This window comes from Rattus rattus, chromosome 6 (assembly GCF_011064425.1).
Source record: "Rattus rattus isolate New Zealand chromosome 6, Rrattus_CSIRO_v1, whole genome shotgun sequence".
NCBI classification, from domain to species: Eukaryota; Metazoa; Chordata; class Mammalia; order Rodentia; family Muridae; genus Rattus; species Rattus rattus.
The window spans coordinates 92,438,187-92,465,151 of NC_046159.1; the positions used below are offsets into that span (position 1 = coordinate 92,438,187).

Sequence of the window (26,965 nt, forward strand, 5' to 3'; positions counted from 1 at the left end):
ATCTTTGTTTCTGGCTACACAGATGCCATTCTGAGTGGAATGGCGACCCCACCCCCACCCCCCATATTGTTCTGACCACACTTAGCACTCTAGGGACTTGCCCTTTGTGGTACCAGGTCTGGAGGTGGCTACCCTCTACTGTGTTCAGAAAGTCAGAAGTTGAGTTTCCTCACTTCCCCAAGTTTCTATGGCTACTGAAGTCAAAGTGCAGAGTCCAGTGTTGGCTACTTGGACAGCCCAGTGGGCACAAGTTACCAGACAAGGGGAGGGATGTGTGCCAGGAGATACACAAGATGAGAACAGGCAGGACCCAGGGGGTGTGGTACAAGCCTTTAATCACAGCACCACAGCACCTGGGAGGCAAAGGCACATGGGTCTCTGTGAGTTCAAGGCTAGTCTCATCTACATAGGAAGTTTCAGGGCAGCCGAGGCTACATAGACAGACAGCTAGATTGGGTAGGGGCATCAAGCATGTTAAAAGGCAGGAAAGGAGGGGGAGGCCAGGGGCCTGAGGCCAAAGGGATAGTGCCTCCTCCTCCTTACAGTGCCCCCGGCTTGTTTTCCCGAGATGAAACCAGACGCACCCAGTGAAATGCAGCCATGCCTTTCATGTCAAACAGGACCAGCCTGAGCACAAAGGCTACAAGGTGAGGGTGCTCACCATGCACCCCCATCACGGGCTAAACATGAACATCGCTTCTCTGTCTTGAGCTGGCAAAGGGTCAGGAAAACCTGAGTTAAGACGCCTAGGCTAAGAAAGCTGCTCTATGCATGCTGGCCACCCTGTGTTTCTGGGTAGACTTAGCCTAGAAACAGCCTGCTCCATACGAGGAAGTGACCTCAGGGTGCTGGTGTGGAGAAGACAAGGCGCTACTTCACCCGGTAGCCACCTCAGCTCCCCAAACCTCATTCCAGAAACCATGGCTACCTTACACAGGACGGGTATCTTGCTTTTGGTATTTTTTAAAGGAAAGACATTGTAGGAGAGGCACTTCTGGAGCCATGCAGATGGCTCAACTCTGACCTGGAAAATCCCTGAACTCTGAGGTTTTGCCTGGGTCACTCCGAGGTTTGGAGTCAAAGGCCTGTCTGCCCCTTTCCTGCACGTTCCTAGGCTGGACGGGGGATCTTCTTGAGCAGGAAAACTGCACTGCACACCAAGGCTGTGCTGGGGCAGAGAGCATAAGGTCTGTGTAGTGCTGAGGCTCCTGGGTGCACAACCACTGGGGCTTTCAGCACCTGCTGGAGTGGGTAGGTAGCTCGGTCGGAGGCTGCGTGCTTACGGCACAGACCAGCGGTCCACAGCAGACGGGCAGCAAGTAAGGCTCCTGCACATTTAAAATGAGGTCACAGAGGCAAGGAGTCCTTCCATTGGGCAATCCTCCAACCCGAAGCCAAATAGGCAGAGCCTAGAAAAGTTCATCCTAACCAAATAGGCAGACACTGAGCCTGCAGGGTCAGGTTGCCCAGGAAGGAAGATGCTTCAATTAACCATAAAGGGGAAAATGGGAGAGGGCTCAAAGACCTAGTTTTCCTGAAGGCCCTTCTATGCGAGTGAAAACGGTGATTAACCTAGATGATGCCCACAAAGGTCCTGGGGAAGCTGGGGAGAGACTGTAGCTGCTGAGCTGGATTGGGGAGTGTGAGTCTACACATCCAGGACGCGGAACTTTGCCAGGCTCTGGTGCTTCTGAGCAGGCTGCAGGGCCTTCTGCAGGACGGGTGCATCTGTCCTGTGGACAGTAGGTGAGGACAGCACCTCTGCCTCAGTACAACTCGAGTGGCAAAGCTGATACCATTGCCACTAAGGACAAGTGCAGGGTAGGAGCAGCTAAGTGCTCTAGACAAGCCCTCCTCTCCAGAACTTTGAGGTTCCCACTGACTACTGCTATGGCTACAGGGAGCCAACAGGCACTTGGATTCTCTGTGGCAACCACATGAGGAGTGAAAATGAGGAACAGAAAGGAGGAAGGGATTAATCATAGGCACACTGTCTGCAGAAGAGCTGGCCTGGATCCAACACCTTCCAGCTCCTACCTTTTGTGAATTCCTCAGGAATCTGTCTGGAACCACAGCAGCCAACCCAAGGGTTGAGAGGTGTGGAGGGAATACTAGGCTCCCTTCAGAGGAAGCGTGCTTTACTATGTGGGAGATGTGGTGAGACCACCTTTCTCATGCTCCGTGCAAAGGATGTTGTTCCGTTTCATGCTAAAGGCAGGCCTTGAGGGGTAGGGTCTCCTTGATTCTACTGCATGAGCCTCGGCAGCGGTCCAGAATGGCCATCCTGGGAGCTTCTGCAGCAGGCCAAGGTCCCTGCCGCACAATCATTTCCACCATCAGATGGCCTTCCTCATAGGTCACCTCCCATTTGTGCCATGGATGTAGAGAACTAGGGTGCTCCTTTCACCCGCCAACCCACTCTCCCACTTCAGGAAAGTCCTCTGCCAACAGAGTATGTGGGATGAACTCCCTCATGGCACGAATCTTTGGACAACATGGACTTGAGGTAAGTGCTTGTCTGGAATGCTTTTGCACTGGGAGGCACTGCTGCACCTCGAGGGCCTTGTCCCGTTGGGATGTGTGCTTCAACCCTTTGTCACTGCCCACATTCTGGGCCCATAAGATATCACACCAGGACAGCCTAGAATCTTCAGAAAGCCTTCTCCATAATCAAGGAGGCCCCAAAGCCTTGTCTAGGCCACTATTCTTCAGGCCCATGGCATCTTTGAGATGGTATAGAGGTGTAGGAACCTTGACCACGTGACTTTTCCAAACCTCATGGCTCCCCAGATGGTGTGCTGGATGTCTTCTGGGTCATGGAGTCCTCCTTACTAAGTGCTGCCGCCATCCCCTCCTTCCTGAGCCCTGTATCTGTGGAGGAGACTGTGTAAGCACACAGAGCACAGATGAGTGCTTTCCCCAGCCCACATCTAAGTGTGCTAAAGGTCACATCAAAACCAACCAGACAGGCCAGCCCTGCATCCCGCACAACTCACCTGCCTGCTCTGCCTGGTCCTTTCCCTGAGGCAAAGGATTGGGTTGTGGGGCTTTGATCTCAGGGGACAACTGGAAATGTCTGGAGGTCCTTTTGGTTGTCATAACTGGGATGCAGGTACTCGTATTACAGTTAGAAATTAATGGGTTAGAGGTCAGGGACCTGCCAGCATCCAGTGCACAGGGGACCACTGCAAGGAGCTATTGAGTCCCAAATGTCCATGAGGCCTGCTAGGGTGGTGGCAGCATCACATACACTTGAGTGTCTCCCTTTGCTTCCTTGTGGGTACCATGGAGAGGACAGCCTTCCCCAAGACATAGCTTCCAGCTTCTCTTCCCTCACCCCTGTGCAGGAGGCAGAGTCAAAGAGACACCTCTTTGCTATCACAGAGGAAACGACATCCACTTCCTGTCCATTTGTGGTTCCAGGGCCATCAATCTTCCTGCAGAGCCTTGGCTACCCTGATACTCAAGCCCAACACCAATGACCCAGGCTCGGAGGTGAAATAACTGTTCCCGCTGAGCAGTGTGGAGAGCCTCACAGGGGTGCGGCCTTGGTCTCCATGAGGGCGGAGGAGAGGGCAATTTCCCATTCAGCTGATAACACTCAGCCCTCTGACAGATACAACCCCACCCTCAGGCTGATGGCTAACTGAAGGCTCCCTATATGTTTTCGGGGTTCCCTGGCTCCCAGGGATTCCCACAGCCCTAGATAGTTTAGCTCTACACCCCACTTTCTTCACAGCCATCCTGGCCCACACCACCCTCTTTTCTCCCTAAAACCTGGGGCCTGGCTCAATGTCAACCCTACCCAGCCCCTGGATTTAATTTCCAGCGGTGGGCTTTATCTTAGTAGGATAAGCTCTACTGGTCAGACTGCTGTGTGTTGACTCACTCCGAGATGAAAATCACAGCGTCAGGACAGGCCTGCAGCAGCTAGACCAGAACTGGGGAAGATGACCCCAAAATGTATTCCTCACATTGTCCTGAGGCTGTACACCAGGTAGGTCTCTCTAGCTGGGTTCTGTACTCCTCCAGGATAGTTCTTCTGTCTTCGGCTCCTTCCTGCAAGTGACTCTGCAGGGAAGAGCAGAGGTGACAAAGCTCCTTCCGGTTGACTCCTCTGCCCTCACGGAAATCAAGGCAGCATTCAGGTGAGGGCTCTCCACACTGCTCAGCGGGAACACAGGGTTTGTCTCCTGGCCCTTTTCTAGCCGGTCACCTTCCTATTGTTCCCACTGTTATTTAACCTCTGAGCCTGTGGTTATTGATAATGGGCTTGAGTATCGGGGTGACCAAGGCTCTGTGGGAAGCCTGGCACCACAAATGGACAGGAAGTAGGAGTCAAGTCTCTGCCCAAGCACTTTGCAGTACTCCCCGGGCCCTTCCTTTGTGGGCTGACCTGCTCGGACCGGCTCAGTGTGGGACTGGGAGCACAGGAACTCCTCTGTTTACCACACTAATGATTTTGAATACTCACTGGCATGGGAGCGGGTAGGCGCCTGGGCACAGGCATAGAGGTGGCTGAAGCGGCGTCCTGAAGAGGTCAGGTACCAGTGCTGGATGGCTGGCTGAGGGTCATACTCTGTAACTGCCACGCCATTCACTGCTGTCATCATGAGTGTGTTGAGCACCTCATTGGAAAGTTTGGTCCTCTCATCGGTCCTGATCCTGCTCATGGCCTTGAACCCCCGTGCACAGCAGGCCGTGGAGATGGGCACACTGACCACCACGGCCACAAGTCTGCTCAGCAGAGGGAATTGGCCCGGCTGAGTCAGGGCACTCTTACACAGCGTGGAGAATGGAAGGTTCTGGGTAGCTGCTTTCAAGCTGAGCCACTCCTTCAGCAGTGCTTCCTCGCGGTATCCCACTGGGAGGGAAAGTGCAAAGTACCTGGCAAGGCTGAGAATGTCATCGTTCCCAAAGCAGGCCAGTTCGGCCCCCCTAGGCCAGGCCGTGGTGTCAAACACCGCCATGCTCCTGAGCTGTGCAGGCCGATCTGCGCCGAACCTCTGCTGGAGGAACTCAGCCCCCGTCAGAACCGTTCTCTCCCTGTCTGCCTGGAATCGCTGCTCAGCCATCTCTACTCTGTTCAGGAAGATGCCATGGAGTAGCCCGTCCTGGAAGCCAGCATTGAACGCTTCTTCTTTGGGCCCTGCCTGTTGGCGGAGACTCTCCAGTGCCACATAGGCTCGCCCCAGGGTCGAATTCAGTTCTGTGACCAGCACAAGATCCTTCTGGCATACCTCAGAGAGAGGCTTATAGATGCTCAGGAAATCCAAAATGAAGTGGCAGAACTTGATGAAATGGAAGCTCTTCATCAGCTTCAGCATGCCCTTGGCCCTCTGACCAACCTGGCCCCCAGCCTCCACCACACTCTGGAGGTGCCTCACCAGGGCAGGCCAGTTCATGACGAACGCATTCAGAGTGCGCCTTCTGCTGGCCACCCACCTGACAGCGTTCAAGTCCTTCAGACGAATGATTTCCTGCTCTAGTGCGGCTGCAACAACCTGCAGCTCACTGAGCCTCTTGTTTGAGGACTGATAGAACTTGAAGACAGTCCGGATGTGCCGGTCACATTTCCTCACCAGATCAATGTCACCGCAAGCATCCACCACAGCCACGTGCAGCCGATGGGCCACACTGTGCACAGGCAGCAGCTGAGGGATGATCTCCCGGAACTTCTCTGTGAGGCCTCCCTTGCAGCTCAGCATGGCAGACCCATCGGTCCCCAGACCCACCACCCAGCCAGGCTTCCGGAAAGGGATATCCAGCTCATCCAGGGCGGCAATGATGGTTTCGAAGTACCCGTCTACTGTCTCACTGGAGAGGGGGGCCAGGGTGATGTACGACTCCTTCACCTCGTCTGCTTCAAGTAACGCATGAAGATCCCCACGCAGGCCTGGCTGGAGGAGTCCACGCAGCTGTCCAATAGCAGGCTCACACACGGAGAGTTCCGGATGTCCCTCAGGATCTCCTTCTTCAGAGTCTCCGAGATATACTTGATGAACTGGGTACATGCGGTGCGGTTCCGGTACTTGCCTAGTAGTGTGGTGCCGGTGTTCTGGAGCTGTTGCAAGACCTTCTCGAAGTCATTCAGAGGCCTGGAGTGGTAGGCAATGGAGTAGGCAGCATTGAAGAAGTGCTCCATGTTGGCCATGAGGGCACCGGAGATCTCTGGGATGAGAGTAGGCTGAGGGCTGTCATCTCTGATCTCCAAAGTGTTGACGCACAATTTGTGCGCCTTACTGACCTCGTGGTATTTTAAAGTTTCCACTTTAAAAGGTCCAGTGTAACCTTGGACCAAGCGGGATGACTTGTCGTGGAGAGTTGGCCTTTCTTTGCAAACAGAGCAGAACAGCTTAGTCTCTTTGGAATCCATTACTAACCAGGGAAACTGCCCAAACCATGACCTCTGAATGGAACGGGGCCTGTATGTGCCCTTGACATTCCTGGGTCCGTCCACTTCTCCTTCGCACATGCCGGGAGAGCGGTGCACACTGCATGTCTCCACAGAGGCCGGCTGAGAGACGAACTCTAGAGCCGAGGCCTGGGTCTGGCTGTTGGCTTCTCTCGTTGCCTCCATCTTCTCTCTCCCTTTGAAGAAATTAAATTACCGTTGATTAGTTGTTCTGAGCCCTGTGGTCTACTGGCTAAGACACCTGCGTTGAATAAGCACCCCCTATATAAAGAAAAGAAACTGAACACCATCCCCCTTCCTAGAGATGGCTGCTAGCCTCTGCGAGCCCTCCCCCGCATTACCAGTGAAGGCCGACCTGGCTTCCCAGCAGAAGACCCTTGTTTGCTCTTTCGCTAGCTTCCCCACCTTCTCACCCCAATACCACAGGACAGTGAGCCACCAGAAGCTGATGACTTGATCAACCGTCCCTGGCCACTGACAGCATCAGACTAAACAGGCAACTTTAATCTTCTCGTGAAGCTTCTCAAACGAGCGAGGTTAAAGTCAGGCACCTTCATCTTCTCGTGGTCTCCGAAAGCATGTTAAGACTCACACAGGGTGGCTACTGGCCAGCGAATGACACACTGGGGTGTAAAACATGTAGCTCGCACAGGCCACAGCGCTGTCACTGTTCCCCAGGAGGAAAGGAGAGGGGAGGAGCCCTCAGAGTCAGGGCCAGCCCAGTGCTCTCGCCCAGTGTCTCCCATCTGCCTCTTCCCATCAGGCCATCTTCCCTGTCCCAGTGGCCTAGACTGTTCTACCATCTCAGGTAGGGTTAGTTCTTTATTTATCTTTGCCTGTCTATGGCCTGGTAACACAAGAGGTCCAGGATAAGCGTGGCTGAACTCGGGTTGTGTGGCTTCCCATGGCTACGTTATGTCCAGTCTGTGCCTTTTAGGACTCGATGGAGCCAGACTCACCTAGGGAGCGACTTTTCCCTGACTTTAACCCATTAGGGTCCTCGATCCAGGGTGCAGCTCTCTGTTCCAGTTTTGTGATCAAGTCCGGCGTGGCAGCAGGAGGCTCTGCTGGAGAAATAAAGAGCCACACTATCACTGGGCTGGCAGAGCACATAGCCCACCGCAAGCTAGACCTGGCTGGTGGTATGCAGGGATGACTGGGTTCTGTCCTTGGTAAAGGCCAATTAGTGGGGCAGACTTAAAACATACTCATCTGAATGCCAAAGTAGGGGCCAGGCAAGACTAATTCTTACACAGGATGGACTACCCTTATGGCCAGCCATGGGAAGCAAGAGACAGTGAGATGCTTCCAGAAAAGTGCCTGGGGTGGGGTTTGGGGGACAGAAGAGAGAGAAAACAGGAGAAAGATGCCCAGATGCAATGCAAGCCCTATGCAGGAGGCTGAGGTTGCCATCAACAGCCATCTGTGCTTGCCCCATATAGCCTCAGCTGGCTTTTGTACAGGCGGCTAGCTGCGTGGCTTTGAGTGGAAGGCTTTTCAAGATATCTACATCTGCAGTGAGATTAGCAGTTAGGCACTACTCTTTACTTAGCTCAGTAAGCTGCTTCCTTATTTAATGGGAAAACCCAGTCCGTATGTCTGTGAGGGTGTGCAAACAAGGATCTGCAAGGTGGCTCAGCGGGGATGCTGCTTGCCACTGAGCTTGAGGACCTGAGTTCAATTCCCCTGGAGCCATATGGTGAGAGGAAAGAAGTCACTCCCAAAGTTGTGCTCTTGTTCATTCGTTCTCTCCCTCTCCCTCTCCCTCTCCCCTTCTCTCTCTCTCTCTCTCTCTCTCTCTCTCTCTCTCTCTCTCTCTCTGTCCTCTCTTGCGCATGAGCACACACACCATAGCACACATGTGCCCTGCCATACAGAGACACACATGCATGCACACACAAATAACTAGCAGTTTTGATTGTTTCTGGGAGGAACTGAAGGAGTGTTTATCTTCTGGATCATTGAATATCTGTGTGCACAACACGGGTATTTGTGTGTTTACTTGTTTACTTTTAATAAAAACTAAGTAGGTAAATGATTACAGCGTGGCAGACTGAACTGGTGTCCTTCTTAAAATGGCTTTGAAGAAAGCCTGAAGGAACAACTAAAAGCACAAACCCAGAGAAACACTGTGCTAGACCAGGAGACGGAGGTGCAGTGGAGCTGCAGCACGGAGCCCCGGACCAACTCAGAAACAGGCGCTGGAGGGCAGGACTGGGGTGGGCTGCGAGGAGCCATCAGTGGGTAAGTAGTGCACAGATGAGCAGAGCAGAGACACAGCCAACACTTGCTCAGGCACCTAGAGGGCCACAGGAAACAGCACCATCTTGGGGGAAGGAAAATTGAGATGGAGTATACAGGAAAAACTTCCAAGAGAAATTTCAGACCCCAGGACACTGAAAAATGAAAGACAGTGTTGTTGAAAACAACATTTTTAGTTCCTAGGCTCAGGGGTATGGGCTATGTACCTTCTGCACCAGTAACAGAAAGGTGTGTGTGTGTGTGTGTGTGTGTGTGTATGTGTATGTGTGTGTGTGTGTGTGTGTGTGTGACTTCCTTTCCCTCCAAACACCAATGTATACTGATGTTTTTATTTCTTCTGTGACACATTCAAGTTAAAGCTGGTCCTCACGGTGTCACATACCTTAATGATTCCAGCCATTTACAAAGCTTCCTGTTGGTTTCTAAGAATTTTTAAATTAGTAACTATTTATTATTATTATTATTGTTATTATTATTATTATTATTATTATTATTATTATTATTTTGAAATAGGGTTTCTACATGGTCCTGGATGTCCTGGAATTTACTATGTAAACCAGGCTGTCCTGGACTCACACAGACCAGCCTGCCTCTGCCTCTCAGAGCGCTCGGATTAAAGAAGTGTGCTACCACACCCAGTGAGGTTTTGTTTTTAAATAGGAATGAACTTAGAAACTAACAGCTTGAGAAAAACCTCCTATATAAAAACCAGCAGGGGAAAGTACTAAAAGGTCTAGATACTACAGGGACCAACACAGAACCTTAAAACAGGAGCTAAGAATTAATCCTGAGGCCATTATAGGGCTCAGCAGTTAAGATCACTTCCTGGTCTTCTAGAGGACCGAGTTCAGTTTCCAGCACCCACACTGGTGGCTCACAGCTGCTCCTAAGTGCAGCTCCAGGAGATATGACCGTCTTCTGATCTCTGTGGGCACCCCACACACAGCAGACATGCACAAACATAACATAAAAAAGAATAAATCAAGCACTTACTTATGTGTATGGCTGTCCTGTCTGCGTGTATGTCTGTGCACCATGTGTGTACCTGGTGAAACCTTAGGATTGGAGTTACGGAAGTGTGGGCCACCATGTGGGTACCAGGAAGCAAACCCAAGTCCTCTGGAAGAGCAGCCAAAGTTCTTAACCCTGAGCCCTCTCTTCAGCCCCCAAATTAATATTTTTAAAAATAAAGGACTTCGAGAAGAAGAATGAATGCCAACGGTAACAAAGCCATGATGGCGCTGCAGGCAAGAAGGGGGCTCAGGAACAACAGCGGAAACAGAACATTTAAAGAACACAGAATCATCGGACGATAAAAAGCAGGAAATATAAAAAAGGAACAAAACAGCCTTGTCTAGGCTTAAAAGAAGAAGATGCACCTAGTCTTACTGCAACTTGATGTGCCAAGGGAAGCCTCCTCTCCCCCAAAGAGAAAGGGGAGGAGGGATGGGAAGAGAAGAGGGGAGGGGAGGGAGGAACTGGGAGGAAGAGGGAGGGGAAGCTTTGAGTGGGATATAAAGTAAATAGTAACTTAATAAAAAAAGAACATTTTTATAAAAAATCTACAGAAAGATCTACAGAAGAGCTGTTAGCATATTTGAAAACGAAAAACAGAAAATATCCACCCCCCCAAAACCAAAACAGCCAAAACTAAAATATTAAGAAAAAAAAGCAGAAAATAGAGAAAAAGAAACAAAGCACAGTCTTGTCTAGGAAGTATCTGACTAACAGAAGAGTTTTGAGAAAAAGAGAAAAACAGATAAAAGATAAAAGAAATCACTGAGGAAATCACACAACGACACTCTCCCAGCTGTGACTCTGGGGAAGGAGCCGCAAAGCAAATCGTGACAACACCAGCTGCAGACAGATGTACAACGGACTAGAATTTCTACAGTAATTATTACTTTTAATTCTGCAACTGTCTGTGGTGGGTAAGTGTACACGAGTGACCAGAGGTGGGCGGTGCCCCTAGGCTGGAGTTCCTGCCAGCTGTGAGTGCCGGATGTGGGTGCCCCTGGGTGGAGTGCCAGGGAGTCATCCGTGGGTAAGGCATGACGAGAGCAGAGTCCTCTGCAAGAGCAGGTCATGCTCTGACTGCTGGGATAGAGATTAAAGGCTCTCAGAGGAGAAGTAATACGTTGTGCTCAAGGATTTAGGAGCAAGAAGACTATTCAATTTCTCAGCAGTATCAGTAAAAACACAGCAGAGCAAGGCTTTCAAATCATGCTGAGGACATGTTTTCCTCTGGAATTCCATGCCCATCACATCATCCCTTGGTTATGTGGGCGTCAGGGAGGCACCTGCAAATCTGCGGTGTCTTAGAAAGAAGCTTTTGCATCTACTGCTTGTAAGGAAGCTTGAAGAGTGCCACTGAAATGTCCACATGAGGACAGATCCAGGAAGCAGGCAAGTGACAAAGGGATGCTAAGCCACCGCTGTGTAGAAGGCCAAGTAACTGGTTTGGTAACTTGTTTAGAGGGTCCAAGAGGAAAATGCCCAGGCGACCAGTGAAGTCAACAGTCCTCAGGATGTGTGTCCACAGGGAAAGACAGCAGAGGGGTGTCTTAGCAACCCTGCTACAGGGAGTTTGGGAACGGAGCAAGTACAAAAAAAAAAAAAATTAGCTAAATAGAAAATATGAAAAGATTCTACAAGGAAGGACAAAGCACATCATAGCACTCGGTAGTAAATAACACACAAACACAATCAGGCAAATAACTTACATGGATGCAGCCATAACCGTGTGCTGCTCCTGTTCTGAGAGGGTGGAGGAGAAGAGAAGTGGGCCTGGGGGGCGTAAGGGCCATGTCTTCATCCTCCACAGTAGGAGTCACTAGGTAACATCTAAAATCAAACCAGGAAGAGCAATGAGCGCTTGCAACACGGTGCTTAATGTATGGCTCCGTCTGCCTATCTGGGCTGAAGACATCAATGGGAGGCACCAGGCCAGGGAGACGGCTCGCCAGGTGTGATAACCTGGGTTCAATTCCTGAGACCTACACAGTGGAATGAGAAAACCAAATTCCCATAAGTTGTCCTCTGACGACTGGCAGGCCTGCACCCACATACATGCATATGTATACAATAAATTCTAAATAAATAAAATATAATTCTAAAAGAGTTAAAGTGGACTTGTTGCCTCTAACAAGGCTCCTACTAGACACTCAGGCTAACAAATAAAAAGCCAGAGCCAAAAATGGGTTTCTTCTTTTGGAGCTGGCCAGTGAGGTCCCTCAGACCCCTAACCGTCACAGGACGTGTCAAGTTCAGTGATTATCCTCCAGAACTTGACAGCGAGACCCTATTGCTGTGGACAGCACACACTTGACTCACACAACACAGAGCAATCAAGCTGGTCATGACTCGGAAGCTTTGACCTATTGATTAATGATTAGCACTCCCAGGATGAGAAGGTGCTGTGCATGCTGCTGGGGCAGGGAAAGGGGGAGTAACCACCCATTTTATCCGCTTATGAACCCTGCAAGCTACAATAACCACTGGCCTGGCAAGACACGCCCACTGGTACAATAGTAAGGTAAATGTCACGAGAGTAATCAATCGCTTTCTGATTACTTTTAATAGTAGTTCCTTGAGATAGACTCTACACCTGACACCATTCCTGATGCCAAGAACCCGTGGCTAGACAGACAGGTCATAGGCCCTAGGGCAGAAGGATTATTACCATTCTACTAAGTGAATAGTATTTAACAACCTGCTAGTGGCTTATCAAAATACTTACAGATTAGAGCATTCTCAACTCTCATCAGAAAAGTTTTTTTCTTCATTCAGTAGAAAGCCATTAACAGACACCCACAAGTGGTCAATGTGCAGGCCCTAAAGACTGTGGAGTGCTCAGCTCCACACAGCTGTATCTCATACCCACTTCCCAAGGCTCAGGGATCATTGCAGAAGAGGGGACAGAGAGATTGTAAGAGCCACTGTTTTCCCGGACACAACCGTGCAGCTGCAAATATGAACAAGGGAACTGTGACAACATGCTCAAGACTGAGGAAGCTCAGGTCAGACAAAAATCCAAGCACTGGGAGGGGAGGCAGGCACCATAGCTCTACCCCTTTTGGCATTTGATGGGAGAGGGAGAGGTGTAGTCCCTGGTAAGTTGACCATGCTCAAATGAAGGGCCATACACCCAAAAGCACAAAATGGACTCAATGACCATTGTTTTTTAAAATGATACAAAGTTAGGTGGGTAAGGAAGGGAGATGTGGATCTGGGAAGAGTGGGGAAGAAGGGTGAATACAATCAAGATATTTTGTACAAAAATTATCAAATAGCTAATTTTTTAATGATGCACCTGCCACCTACCACTCTAAAGCAGGGTCATAGCACAAACACAGAAAGCAAAGCGCTGCTCTCTCCTGCAAAGGGCGTCAAAGAGCTGACACTCAAGAGCTCAGAAAGCAAGGTGTGGAGGGATGTGGGGGAAAGCTGTCAAATGGATTGTGAACACCTCCCTCTGCCTTAGGGAAGGTGGGGACTGACACTGCCCTCCCCCTGTGGCTGTGAGGCTGGCTGTGGAGCTTGGTTAATGGCCAGCAAGAAAACCAAGCCCTCAGTTCCTCAACCACACAGAGGATTCTACCACTATGGGGAATGAGCGTGCAGCCCTTCCTCCACAGGTGCTCTCAGGCAGAGCCTCCTGGCCAGGACCTTGATTCTGGGCCTATGAGAACCACAGTAGGGAGCCCAGCTGAGCTCACTTGGCCTGACCTGGAGAACTTCAAGATCCTTTCCTGATCCTTCCTAGCTACTCTCTCCCCAGGGGTGGCAGGGTCCACCCCAAAACTCAGATGTAAAAGAATCACTGTGGCACTAGTTTGTTCTCCACCCTCTAGCTCCAGGCCGCCCTAACCTGAAGGCATGCTCCTGTGACCAGCTTTAGAGAAGTTGCCCTCTGGCTTCCCCTTGGTGATTCTAACATTCCTACTTATCTCTAGGGTGAGCTTCTCTCTTAGTTTTGGTTTCCATTTTGTGATGTACCTTCTTCCCATTTAATCCCAGCACTCCAGAGGCAGAGGCCAGTGGATCTCTGTGAGACCAAGGCCAGCCTGGTCTACAGAGTGTGTTCCAGGACAGCCAGGACTACACAAAGGAACCCTGTCTCCAAATAAGGAAGGGGAAAAAAAAGGATCTCTGAGTTCAAGGCTGGCCTGTCTAAAGAGTGAGTTTTAGGACAGCCAGCAGTACATAAAGCAACCCTGTCTTAAACAAACAGACAGACAGACAGACAGACAGACACTCTTTCAGAGGCAGGCACTGCTAACCTGAAGTAAATGACCTGACTACCTAGTATATGATGCCTTCTTGACTAGCAAATCCCAGTTTAAGGGGCTGGGGGTGCCAGTGGAATGCTTGCCCAGTATGCGCAATGTGCTGAGTTCAATCCTGTCTTAGGGTTTTACTGCTGTGAACAGAAACCATGACCAAGACAACTCTTAGAAGGATGACACTGAATTGGAGCTGGCTTCCAGGTCCTGAGATTCAGTCCATTATCATCAGGGCAGGAACACGGCAGTGTCCAGGCAGATGTGGGGCTGGAGGAGCTGAGAGTTCCACCTCTTGTACTGAAGGCTGCTTAGCAGAAGACTGGCTTCCAGGCAGCTAGGACGAGGGTATTAAAGCCCACGCCCACAGTGACACACCTACTCCAACAAGGCCACCCCTCCTAGTAGTGCCACTCCCTGGGCTAAGCAGATACAAACCACCACACTCCCTAGCACACTGTAAACCTGCTGCGGTGCGCACGCTTGGAGTCTTAGCACCTAGGAGGTGAGGCAGGAGGATTGGAACTTCAGTGCCATCTTCAACTACACAGTGAGTTTGAGGCCAGCCTAATTACACATGAGACCCTGTCTCAAACCACCAAACCAGACCCCCCCCAAAAAAAAACAAAAAACAAAGCCTAGGTCAGCCTGGATATTTCTGTCACTGACAAATATCCGTCCTGCTCCTCCCTCTCCCTCTCTCCTTTCCTTTTTTTCACACAGTCTCAGGCTGGCCTCTCAAACCCTTGATCCTTCTGCCTTGGCCCCCTGAGTCCTGGGATTAGGATTACAGGCATGCACCACCACGCCCAATGACTATTTTAGTTTCTTACCAATTAAATGTAAATTAGGTTTCTAGATGTTTTCTGGCAGGAAGCAAGAGACCTCGTCAAAAACGATCAAAGTGTGAAAACAGAATATAAAGCATGGAAATAAAGGAGCAGTCAGATATTTTGCAAAGTGACAAACGAGACAGTTCTAAGTGAATGAATCCAAAAAAATGAAAGAGGCACAGTTAACACTGAGGGCAGGACAGACACAGTTAACACTGAGAGCGGGACAGGCACAGTTAACACTGAGAGTGGGACAGACACAGTTAACACTGAGAGGACAGGCACAGTTAACACTGAGAGCAGGACAGACACAGTTAACACTGAGAGCGAGACGGGCACAGTTGACACTGAGGGCAGGACAGGCACAGTTAACACTGAGAGCGGGATAGGTAGTGGATGGAATGCAGAGGGAGAGCACTTGCCCAGCATGCACCAGGCACTGGGTGCCAGCACAGACACCATGAAAAATCAGACAGAGCCAAGGCCTCTTCTCTCTGAGACGATGACTATCCTCTGTAGGTTCAGCACTGTTGGAACAGTCAGGTGCTCGTGACTGACAGGGGAGCGGTTATAACTAGAAGTCTGTGTCGGCTGAAAATCTCTGAGCCATACAACAGCTAGACGGATAGAAATTAATATTAAATTTACCAAACTAGTACAAGTAATTTAATTAATATTAAATTGCACCAAACTGAAATGTCTGTTTGAAAACAGGTCCAGGGCTGGAGATGTAGCTTAGTAACTGTGCTGGACAGTCTTATGTCAACTGGACAGAAGCTAGAGTCATCAGAGACGGGGAGCCTCTGGAAGCCTGAGCTATAGGCAAGCCTGCAAGGCTTTTCTTAATTAATGATTGATGGGAGAGCCCAGTCTATAGCGGGTGGTGCCACCCCTAGGCTGAGGAGCCTGGATTCTATAAGAAAGCAGGCCAAGCAAGCCAGTAAGTAACACCCCTCCATGGCCTCTGCATTAGCTCTGGCCTTCAGGTTCCTGCCCTGTTTGAGTTCCTGTCCTGACTTCCTTTGAAGAAGTGTAATACAGAAGTGTAAGCCAAATGGACCCCTTCTTGCCCAAGTTGCTTCGGTCACGGTGTTTTGTCACAGCGCAAGAAATCCTAACTAAGACAGCTCACAGCAAGAGAAACCCTAACACAGTGATTGTCTTAGGGTTTTTGCTGTTAAGAGAAACCATATCACTGTAAGTCTTATAATTAGGGCTGGCTTACAGTTCAGATGTCATGGTGGGCAGTATGTCGGCACACAGACAGACATGGTGCTAGAAAGGTGGCTGAGAGTTCTATATTCGAGGGGACAGGCAGCAGGAAGAGTGATGATGGCCCTGGCTTGAGCATCTGAAACCTCAAAGCCTGCCCCCAGTGATACACTTCCTCCAACAAGGCCACACCTCCTCCAACAAAGCCACACCTACTCCAACAAAGCCACGCCTCCTAATAAACAGTGCTACTCCCTATATGGGGGCCATTTTCAGTCAAACCACCATAGTGGTAAAGCAATTGCCTAGAGTAGGTGTGGCCTACAGTTCCATCCTTAGCACCACACACCAAAATAAAAGCCATATTCAAGAATGCCAAACTCTGAAATAACATTTTCCCCATTTTAATTCTCTAATTGTCTTTCCCATTATAAACTCTCAGAAGCAGAAGGGGGTGAAGGTGGGGGTGGGAGATAAACTAAAGTGAGAACAAAGGAAGTGTGTGGCCCAAATGTCTGTCCACTTCTCTCTAAGGTGACAAGATCAACAGAGACCCACAGGGGAAGGTGAGAAAGGGCAGACCATCCACCAGCTGGGAGGGAAGAAAGACTAAAGACTGGAATCTCACATTGCCGGCCTTTTAAATGACCTTATGTTCACGTGGCACCATCATTTAAATACCAACATGATGGACACAAACGTGCCCATTCCAAGAGAGGGAGTCCAGCTAGTAACAAACATACAAACTAAGGACCTTACCCGAGTCCAGTGTAGTCCAGTCAGAAGCGTAGGATTCACTTTGGACATTTACCATACAAATGACTACAATCTGGGGGTTATTCTCATATGGAAAACATTACTGCCTACTTGCAGAATGGGCTTAAGTATCACATCAAACATACACAAAGCTTTCAACGTCAGACCAGTCCTTGGCAGACATTCAGGCCACAGCAAAGCCACTGCCTCCGCTTCCAGACATGAGAATTGAGGGGAAATAACTACCAAAAGAGAACTATGAAGCACTGAGACGGACGTAGATTGTATTGCTTTGAGATATACAAGGAACAAAAATGTCTTGCTGCCTAGCTGTACCATTGTGGTGCTGGTGTTCTGAAAGTAAGCCACATTCACAGGTACCCAGGCCTGGGGGACAAAGACAAGTCCTCTGTCACCATGAGAGAACGATTACCTAAGTAACTTCTGAAATGTCCGGGGAACCTTCTATGCAGTGCAGTAGCACCCACTGTGGGTGGGCGCACTGCAGTAGCAGAGCATTGACCTCGTACACACAAGCCCTGGACCACACACACATAAGAATAATTATAGAGTCATGAATGATGATAAAAACAAGTATATAGAAGAAGAATGTTAAAAAGTAGAGCTAGAGGGATGGCTCAGTGGTTACGAGCACTGCCTGTTCTTCCAGAGGACCCAAGTTCAATTCCCAGCACTCACATGGAAGCTCACAACCATCTGTAATTCCAGTTCCAGGGGATGTGGCGCCCTCTTCTGGTCTCCATCAGCACTGCAAACACATGACACAGATACACATGCAGACAAAACACTCATACACTGAAAAAAAGAACAAAGGAAAAAGTGTTAGGAAGTAATCCAGATTATAGCTATAGCATAAACAAAGGGACAATGCCAATCAAGAAGTCATTCCGCAGCAGAAGTTACAAGAGGTGCTGTTGCAGTTCCTGTGTGTACATAGTGGCCTGCCCGCCAGCTTCCAACCAGTGCGAGTGGAATTAGGAAACAGCAGTTCTAGAACACAACAGCTCTCTCCCCATCTGCTGTTGCATGACAAGCTGAGGTGTCTGCCACGAAGATGCAAAGTGGAAGAGGAGGAACAGATGCAGGAGAAGTCTGTACAGCTCTGCTACCCTCATAACTCTCCAAGGCCCAGGCCTCCTGACATTAATGCCCAGGCCCCGGTGCTGGCAGGGAAAAATGGAAGAGCCTCAGGCTATTGAGGTGGGGTGGGAATCCTGAGAGACCCTTTTGTCTTCAGGCTCTGCTATGCCATTCACATCCTCTGTCCTGTCTAGGTGCCCTTCCTCCATCCAGGGGAACCTGGATTTATGTCCCTTGTAACACTTCTCTGAAGGCTTCTAGACTCCTCTCCCACACCAGACTTGTCACCAGTAGACAGTAGCCCCAGGTACTGCCAGACCTCTTATGGATTCACTCGAAGGGCTGTGGATGCCACTGGTCCACTGGTCCCTAAGAGCCCTGAACCCCCAGCATATGGCTGATAGCCAATGAGTGGGAGTAGAAAACTGGGGAATGCAGGGACAGGAAGATGAATGGAGAGGTGATACAGTATAGTGACCCAAAGCAGGCAGTGTTCTGAGGGACAGAACAGGGGCTCATTCTCCACTCATAGGGAAAAGGCATAAATGGGAGAAGGCCACAGCTGAAGTCCCCGAGAACCCCCAGCCAATGACAGTAGAGTGTAAAAGCCTTACCCAGGGAAGCCAGCAGCTCATAGTTCATCCGCATCACATCGCTGTAGAGCTCCTTCTGCTGCTTGCCTAGCAGGCTCCACTCCTCCTGAGTGAAATACACGGCCAAGTCCTCAAATGTGGCAGGGGGCTCCCTGGACACCCTGAGACCCTCCGGCCACTCCTGGTCAGGAGGCTCCTGTAACAAAGAGCAGCATTACTCCACCCACTGTTGAGTGAGACAGGAGGCATGTCTGCAGGATGCCTGCAGTTCTGAAGACACCTTTCCCCTGGGAAGCACAGCAAGAGACTCAGGAACGAATTCCCTGCTGAGAGTCACCGAATCTACAACTCCAGATGGTTTAACTAAACCAGCCTGGCTCAGTCAGACTAAGGATCTTCAAGAGAGAGAAAAACTCACAGAACAGCATCTCTGATTGTACACTGACACCTGGGGTCCCAAGGTCACCTTATACCCACTGTAGCTACAGAGGGGACCCTGTCTCCATGATCCCCCAATTAGATGTGAAGGAAGCAGCAGTTAAAAGAACGAGAGATGCTTATAACTGAGGAGGGCTTTACCCACACCACACTCCCAGAGTCCTGAGGCTCTGAAGAGCAGACCTGTTATTGTTACCTCCTAACACTGAGAAACAAGAATGTGAAGAGACGCTTTGCTCTTCCTCTGGATTCTGGAAAAACTCGACCACGGTGGAAGGCTCCCTACGGTGATAGCTGTGAGGAACAGCTGAACTACCCACTGACCCCTGATCGTCCACTGTTAAAGCCTACTTGCTTGCAATAGTTGAGAGCTGGAGAGGATTTGGGTCACTCAAAAATTCCAAAGAACAGTTTCCTTAGCCGCCGACTCTCCGGGAAATTAGGTAAACATGGAATAAATGCAAGGGAAGCATCATCCACTGGGGTCCGGCAGTCCTGTACTAAATGGAAGGAAAGAACAAGGGCTCTGGGCAGGGCTTGTGGGTGCTGGACTCCTGGAAGTCATTTCTTCCTGAGCTAATTTTCACCAAACATGGTGAATTCACCAAATCTTAGCTACTGCTAATCACTTGTGAAAACTCTGCAATATTAAGCCAGTTGGGTGACGTACACCTTTAATCCCAGCACTTGGGAGGCAGAGGCAGGCAGATCTCTATGAGCTGGAGGCTAGCCTGGTCTACTGGGAAAGTTCCTGGACAGCCAATGCAGTTATACAGAGAGAGAGAGAGAGAGGAGAGAGAGGGAGGGGAGGGAGGGAGGAGGGAGGAGGGAGGGAGGGAGGGAGGAAGGAAGGAAAAAAGGTTAAAGATGTGGACTATCTCAGCATAGCCTATGCTCAGTTTGTGACAGTGAACTGTTTTTTGAGTTCTCGCATGACGATCACCATTCCTTCTATCAGAAGTTAGGATTGGGCCTCTCTGTCTGTAAAACAGAAGATACCCCAGCTGTTGTCCTAGTTAAATGACTTCATGCCTGTAAAGCGTTTAAAGCAACACCTAGTGCATTAAAGTAATGTGAGCTGGGGCTGGACGCACGCTCCCTGGCTAAGAGCACTTGCTGCTCCTCAGAGGATCTGGTTCAGTTCCCAGCACACATGGCAGCTCCTAACGTTTACGACTCCAGTTCCAGGGCATCTGATACCCTCCTCCGGCTTCCACAGGTACTGCACCCATGTGATGCACAAACACACGTAGGCAGACACTCATACATAAAATAAAAATAGATAAAAGATCAAAACATGTAAAAGCACGAGAGCTCTGGTGACTGTGAGGTCAGTGCTGAGTACTGCTACTCTTCTTTTTCCCATCGCCATCTTGCATTTTATGTGACTTTCAGTACGGAGCCCTCTCCATGGCACAACAATCAGTGAACGTCTTACCTGGCTGCAGAAATCAGTACTGTCCTTGAATAATGTGCTGCTATTTGAGGGACTGAGGATGTCACTGCCAATTTCTTTTTGCCTCAGATCTGACTCGCAGTCTAAACTCAATGCAGGGATGGCTCCACTCCCTGAGGCGTCCTCTGGTTCAGCTCTTGGGCTGGACAGGAGCTCATCTATGCCATCAAAGTTTCCCAGAGGCCCTGGCAGGTAGAATGTGGGATTGTCTGCAGTGAGGAGGTGTTCAGGGCTGGCCAGGAGATCTGCAGGACTCTCCCTGAGATTCTGAAGGTGGGCTGCCCAGACGGGGTCCTTGGCGGCCAGGGCATTGACACAGAATATGTGGGCCTTGCTCTTGGCATGGTATTTGAGAGTTTCCACCTTGAATGGTCCCGTGTAGCCTTCTATTAACCGTGACCTTTTGTCCCTGACAGATGGGTATTCTCTGCAGATAGCACAAAACAGGGCTGTTTGTTCCTCATTCATGATCAACCATGGAAACTTTGTAAACCACGACTTCTGGATAGAGCGGGGCTTTGGGGGTTTCTTGTTTCCTCCTGTCGAGTCTTCCTCCATTGTGCTGCTCTCAGTACTGAAGTATGGAGCATGGCAAGTTTTCTTTTGAGGTGGCAGGTACTGTCCTTTCTCTCTCTCTTCCATATAGTTCACATGGGTTTCTCCTTTTGAGGAAAGAGGAAAATGAAGTTAGAAATTCTATGGTCTGAGAGTCATCAGGTATACAGAAGGTAGAAGGACACAGTGTAAAATAGCACACCACTTCCTTTCTACAAAAAATATAATATTCTAATCTCGACTTTCACTTGTCTCAGATGCCTCATACACATCTTGCCTAACCCAAAAAGAAATCAAACAGGTGTACTTTTAAAGAAATTGTTTTCCTTCAAATAAAATGTAAAGGGTAGATACACTGGACCAAATGGCCATCGCCGAGCTCTGATCAAGGCCACCTAGGATAGTAGCCCTGTCCTAGTTCAGAGGTTACTTAGGATAAAACCCCGAGAGCATGGAAACACAGGGTTTAGAGAGATCACAGAACCGGACCACAGTGTCACTCTGTAGGAACTTCCCTCTGGGTTGGGCCTGACATAGAGGCCCCAGCATTCTGCCTAGGAACTGTAAGGCAAGACAGCCATTCATCCCCTGGGCATACGTACAACCCTACGATGGACAGCATTTGGTAACTGCAATGCACTGAGTACAACAGTACCCCTTGTCTTCAGGGACTGTTCCAGGACCCTGGCAGATGCCTGTCATGGAGGGTCCCAGACTCTATATACTGTGTTTGTCCCATCTGTACATAAAAGTGATAACATTTCATTTATAACAATAACAAAACATAACGTAAAAATAACCTTACTGTATTATTTTAACTATAGTTGACAGTCAGTTATCTGAAACTATGGAGAGACATCATGGAAAAAAGGGGGGGGTTACACACTGCAAATAAATGGGGCTACTGCAGTTCTATCTGGTGATGCAGGCAAGCTCAGGGCTCAGCTCCCTCTTTTACACCCTAACCTTTTGAAGTTCAAAACTCTCATGCCCTCATGAAGACTCTTCTTCTTCACACTAAGACGGAAATGAAATAGACAATTATAACTCCCTGACACCACTTCTTAGGCACCGGCCTGCATGTCAGTGGTCAGTGGCCAAGGCCTCAGTGTTTTTGTTCAGTCTACAAAACTGAACACAAAGCTATTTACAGCCGTTATGACCAAAATGAAGCGCCACGAAAGGGGGGACAAATGGGCCTCTGTGTTTCTTTGCAATCGCAGCAGCCGAAAGATGCCTGGGGAAACCACAAGAGAGAGCAAACTCTGTGGATCTGACTAACAAGGGCATGAGCCCTACTCCCTATGTTCCCACAAGAGTATCTGTGTTAACTCTGTCATCTCCTAAAACATAGCTGCCAGCCCTAGGACTTAGCGAACAGCTCTCACTCATTTCTTCCTTCACTTTGTAACAATTTCACTACTACTGTGTCCCAGGCACTGTTATGGGCACTGAAAATAAAGCAGGAGGTGAGACAGTCACACCTCCTTGGAATTTCCAGTATAAACAAATATGCTAACAGACAAAAACCACAGGAAGGGGTTGAGAGGGCAGAGTAAAAGGGCAGGCGAGGGAAGCATCAGATGAGGTAACAACGTCTGTGGGAAGGGCAGTGTTCCTACTGTGCGTGGTGGAGAACAGGCAGACGGGGAACTTGGCCTTTACTGGTCCCACCCTGCTCCTTGTCAGTAGATGCCCATGGCCTCTGTGCACACGGCACACTCGCCAGGATGACGGTTCAGAAGACTCCTCTGGCCCTGCGTGCTGCCTAGCCAAAAACCACAGAAGAGCTCAAGATTGGCAGCAGTTGGTCCTAAGTTGGGAACACAGAAAAGCCATGAAGGCTTGGCTCCAAGTCCTAACACAGAGAGGGAGGAGTTCTGCCTGGGATGTCCTCAGTGTTGAGACTGTGGGTGGTGTAAGAAAGTGAGAACCAGGGGTTGGGGATTTAGCTCAGTGGTAGAGCGCTTGCCTAGGAAGCACAAGGCCCTGGGTTCGGTCCCCAGCTCTGAAAAAAAAGAACCAAAAAAAAAAAAAAAAAAAAAAAAAAAAAAAAAAGGAGAACCAAGTGGTCTCAGCTTAGTGGTTTAGAAACCCTGCTGTGAGACCCCCTAAGAGAATGGGAAGCAGACAAAACCAAGGAGGGGCACAGGCAAAGCTAAAATGACATTAGATCGTCAGTTCGCAGGGCTAGAGAGATGGCTCTGTAGTTACGATCACTGGCTGAGTCAAAGGACCCTGACCCAGCTCCTGGCACTCCACGGCAGTTCACAACCATCTATACCTCCAGTTCCAGGGGATCTGACACCCTCTTCTGCCCTCAGTGGGTACCTGGCACACATGTGATGAACAGACAAACGTGCACATGTAATAAAATATATAAATAAGTAAGAGGCAACTATGTGAGACCCAGACCCAGCGCTGGCACACAGGTCCATCTGCCAAGAGATGCCAGAGGTATACATATACACGAAGCTCACTGTTGGCAACTTGAACATGTTAAAGAGTCCAAACTAAAACGGTAAAAGCTGAAACAGCACGGCGAAGTGGAACAGAACTCCCACTGTGAGCCAAAGCCAGCCTGCGAGTTACTACCTTTCACAGCCTGAAGCCTCAGGGACCTGGTGGTTTTCATCTTGGTGGTCTCCATCCAGGCATGGAGACAGGACCCAGGCTAGCTACAACCCCACCACCCACACAACACTGAGGTCACAGCTCTCACACCTTCACCCACCCTCTGTGGAATGAGAAAGGCATGAGCAACAGTCATTAGGCTGCACTCAAGAAACACAAGGCAGTGACCCTCACCAAAAGGCTCAGGGCCATGGGACCAGGGATATAGTTCAGTTGATAGGGTGCTTGCTTAGAAAGGACAGGGCTCTGAGTTCAATCCCAGTACTTGAGGAGGTAGATCCAGGAAGATCAGAAATTCAAGGTCATTCTTGGCCATATAGGGAATCTGAGGCCAGCCTGGCTATATGAGGCTATTAGATTTTGGAATTTTTCAGATTTTTAAGTATTTGCAAGACCGATGCTCTGGCCTCCCTGAGTCCTGGGGACGCCACAGATCCACAGGCTGTTTCCCACCCTGCACAGGGAAACAGCACAAAGCACTAGGCAGTCAGGTATTCCCTGTTTGTCCTGGCCGACTTAGAAAGAGAAGAAAAGGACTGGGATTGAACAGATGGCAAAGTTGCCCAGAGCAGCCAAAGAATTGCAAAAACCTCTCCAGGATGTCCTGGCCCAGATGAGGCAGGGGACACTGATCTAGACCGGCAGAGGTAGTAGAGATGGCAGAATCCATACCTAGAGATGCTGTCAGCTTGTCAGAAGTAGAGAAGTCCTTCTGTGGCTGACCCAGGAGCATCCATTCTTCCTGCAGCAAGTACATGGTGATGTCATCAAAGGTCACAGGAACCTGAAAGGAAAAAACCCTCTATTCAACATCAAAATCCCCCAACCCCACATTCTCTCTACCTTACCCCACAGGAGTCATTCCTGCCCCCCCCCCCCAGCATTCACATTCTACCCAGGCCTTTGTCTCTTTACTGCTTTGCAATGTATCTTTACACACTTTTGCAAGGCTCCTTTCTCCCGTGGTTTGAATGAAAATGGCCCCCATAGGCTCACAGAAGTGGCACTATTAGGAGGTGTGGCCTTGTTGGGGTAGGTGTGGCCTTGCTAGAGGAAGTGTGTCACTGGGAGTGAGCTTTGAGGTTTGAGATGCTCATGCCAGGCCCAGACTGGAATCAAGGGAGAAATTTCTGAGATTTGAGAGTTTTCAATTAGTGGTTGGACCTGAAAAAAAAGAAAATCAAATTCTCTTGATTCCCCTAAGATATCTATATTCCTCTCTTTTCTTGTTAAAGGTTAAGGAAGACTACTACTGAGCAGAGCTTGGAAATTAACCTTAAACCACTAATTTAAATATTCCTTGCCCCATCTCCTCATCTGAATTCAGGTTCAATCCAAATCAATCTGAAGATGTTACCCAAGAGAAACAAATGGACGTTCCTTTTAGTGAGTGCCTGTGTGTTAACACTGCCTGGCCAGACAGCTTTCATCCCGTAGGAATCCAGTTGAGCTTGCCTTCACCCAGATGTTCTGTAGGCTGCTAGATCTGAAAAATCTCTGTAGCTAGTGAACTGAAGGAGAGGGAGAGTGGAAGGGATGCTTAAACCAACCAAACAAAAACTGAAAGAACCTTACTCGAGTCTCGGGATGACGCGCCCCAGGAAACATGAGAGACCGTCTTGATGTAAAAGCAAGAAGCAGTTTAATAGTAACGGAGCTCCGGGCCGACACGTGTCTCATGCAGGAGACAGAGGAGTCGACCCCGAAACTCAGAAATCATGGGCTTATTATATAGGGAAAGCTAAGGGTTTGGCGGGGGTTACACACAATTGGCTAGTTCCAACAGTGGCGGTCTAATTGCGGCGCGCATTTACATCAGCAAGTGCTACGTGTTATTTAACATTCCAGTGGGCCATTTTATTTTTGGTTAGTAGGTGGTCACGTTAACCTCAGAGGGTTGGGAGGAAGGGGGGGAATGGACGGCTCCAGATGGTCGGTGGCCTTGTGGAGGTGGTTTATCCTTCATGGTCAGCTATCTTCCTGATGACTTGGCAGCTTTATTTTAGGCTTGTCGGGACATGTACAGGCCTCCCTTTTCCTGTTCCCTTCTGCCTGGTTACAGATTTGTGTCATTTAATTTTAGGTTTTTAAATTTCATTCCTTCAAAACAACTGTTTTTTCCTAAGGCAGAAACCTTTCCAGATAAAACCACAGCTCCAGGCAGGCTCCTGACCTACTCCTGGCCTTTCCTCTTTTGTGAGCCAACCTTCCCAGGCTCATCCAAGTTACTTACGTGGGAAGAGTAACAGGAGAGCTCTCTGTGGAATAAGCTTCCTGCCTATGTGTTTTTGTACTTCCAACACCTTACTCAGTGCAAATCTCATAACACAAATGGCTGTTAAATGGACACTGAAGGGGTGGAGAGGGACAAAGGCGGAGAGAGGAAAAAATCTCATAGCACCTGAAAAAGTTTGTTGAGAAAATTCCTTCCACCCCCCCCCAAAAAAAAACCCTCTATAAAGGCTGCAATGCTGAGGATGTAGCTCACTGGGTAGAGCCCTTGTCTGTGCCATCTAAGACAGATTCTGGGCCTCAGCACTCCTAGCTCTATACTAAAGAATTAGCTACCAAGGACACTGTCAGAGACCTTAATCCCAAGAGGCTGCCTGTCTCTCTGCCAGAGTCCCACAAGCTAGCAACCCTGTCAAGCAAGGCTCTCTCCTCTACTCCAGACCACTCCCTATCCTACCTCATCTCTCATCTCAAAGCCTCTTCTTGCCCAAAGCCTTGAAGCAAGTTTGTAAAGTGTGTTTCAAAACCATGTCCACATTCTGCATGAAGTAAGATAAACTAGAAATAGAAGTATGAAAAAAAAAATGCTAGAAGCCTTTTTTCCCTTCTCAGTCCTATCCTGGGAAGGAATTATGCAGCACCAAGCAATTACTTCATTTCTCAGTTGCCCACCCTTTGGCACCCACTGACGTCCTATCTCCAGCCTCTAAGTCTTATAAGCAAGACTTCTTCAAAACTCCAAAAAGCAAGGAAGGGAGACCAGAAGCACTTTGGCATCACTATGTTTGGCGACCCCACCCGGGGTCCACCAGCAAAGCGGCCACAAGCAGGGGATGGATGACCCAAGGGAGGGGAGTAGGGTGGGATGCTTAGACCTGGAGGAGTAAGTGCCTCCAGATGAGGCAGGCGAGTGAGCACTTCCCTGCAAGGCTAGCTCAGTGCCTTTCCCGTCCTACCTTCCCCGAGTCCCCGAGCTCCATGGCTTGGCTCTAGAGACCCCCAGCCTCCAGGCCTGTTCCGAGTCCACCGCGGCCCACTTCGGACTTGGGCTCCCGGAGCAGAGACGTCTGGGCGAGGAGACACGCGGCAGCAAACTAATCTCTCCTACAGCGGGAGGCAGTATTGCAGTAGTTGGCTCAGGTAGTGGTGAGCTGGACTAGTGTCGTACTAAGCAACCTTTTACAGCTGCCGCTTCT

The 26,965-nt window shown here is 49.5% G+C and overlaps 1 protein-coding gene across 1 annotated transcript; it reads right to left on the minus strand.

Annotated features, from left to right (window-relative positions):
• Positions 1-5,748: 5,748 nt before the first annotated feature.
• Positions 5,749-26,944, minus strand: Znf862 (zinc finger protein 862). Its single transcript, XM_032906602.1, has 6 exons — positions 26,726-26,944; positions 24,210-24,321; positions 20,331-21,010; positions 18,476-18,650; positions 7,375-7,482; positions 5,749-6,591 (listed from the first exon to the last, which is right to left on the minus strand). Exons 1-6 carry the CDS (start codon positions 26,747-26,749, stop codon positions 5,852-5,854), a joined length of 1,839 nt encoding a protein of 612 aa, XP_032762493.1. The 5' UTR covers positions 26,750-26,944; the 3' UTR covers positions 5,749-5,851.
• Between the last annotated feature and the right edge of the window lie 21 nt (positions 26,945-26,965).

What these genes read in the sequence shown, in the direction of transcription:
- Znf862 (XM_032906602.1), bottom strand. Translation starts at nt 26,749, where the DNA reads ATGGAGCTCGGGGACTCGGGGAAG. An exon ending in AGCTCGGGGACTCGGGGAAG is followed by an intron (nt 24,322 to 26,725) that starts GTAGGACGGGAA and finishes TTTTCCTTTCAG; the next exon opens with GTTCCTGTGACCTTTGATGA. An exon ending in GTACTGATTTCTGCAGCCAG is followed by an intron (nt 18,651 to 20,330) that starts GTAAGACGTTCA and finishes TCTTTGTTACAG; the next exon opens with GAGCCTCCTGACCAGGAGTG.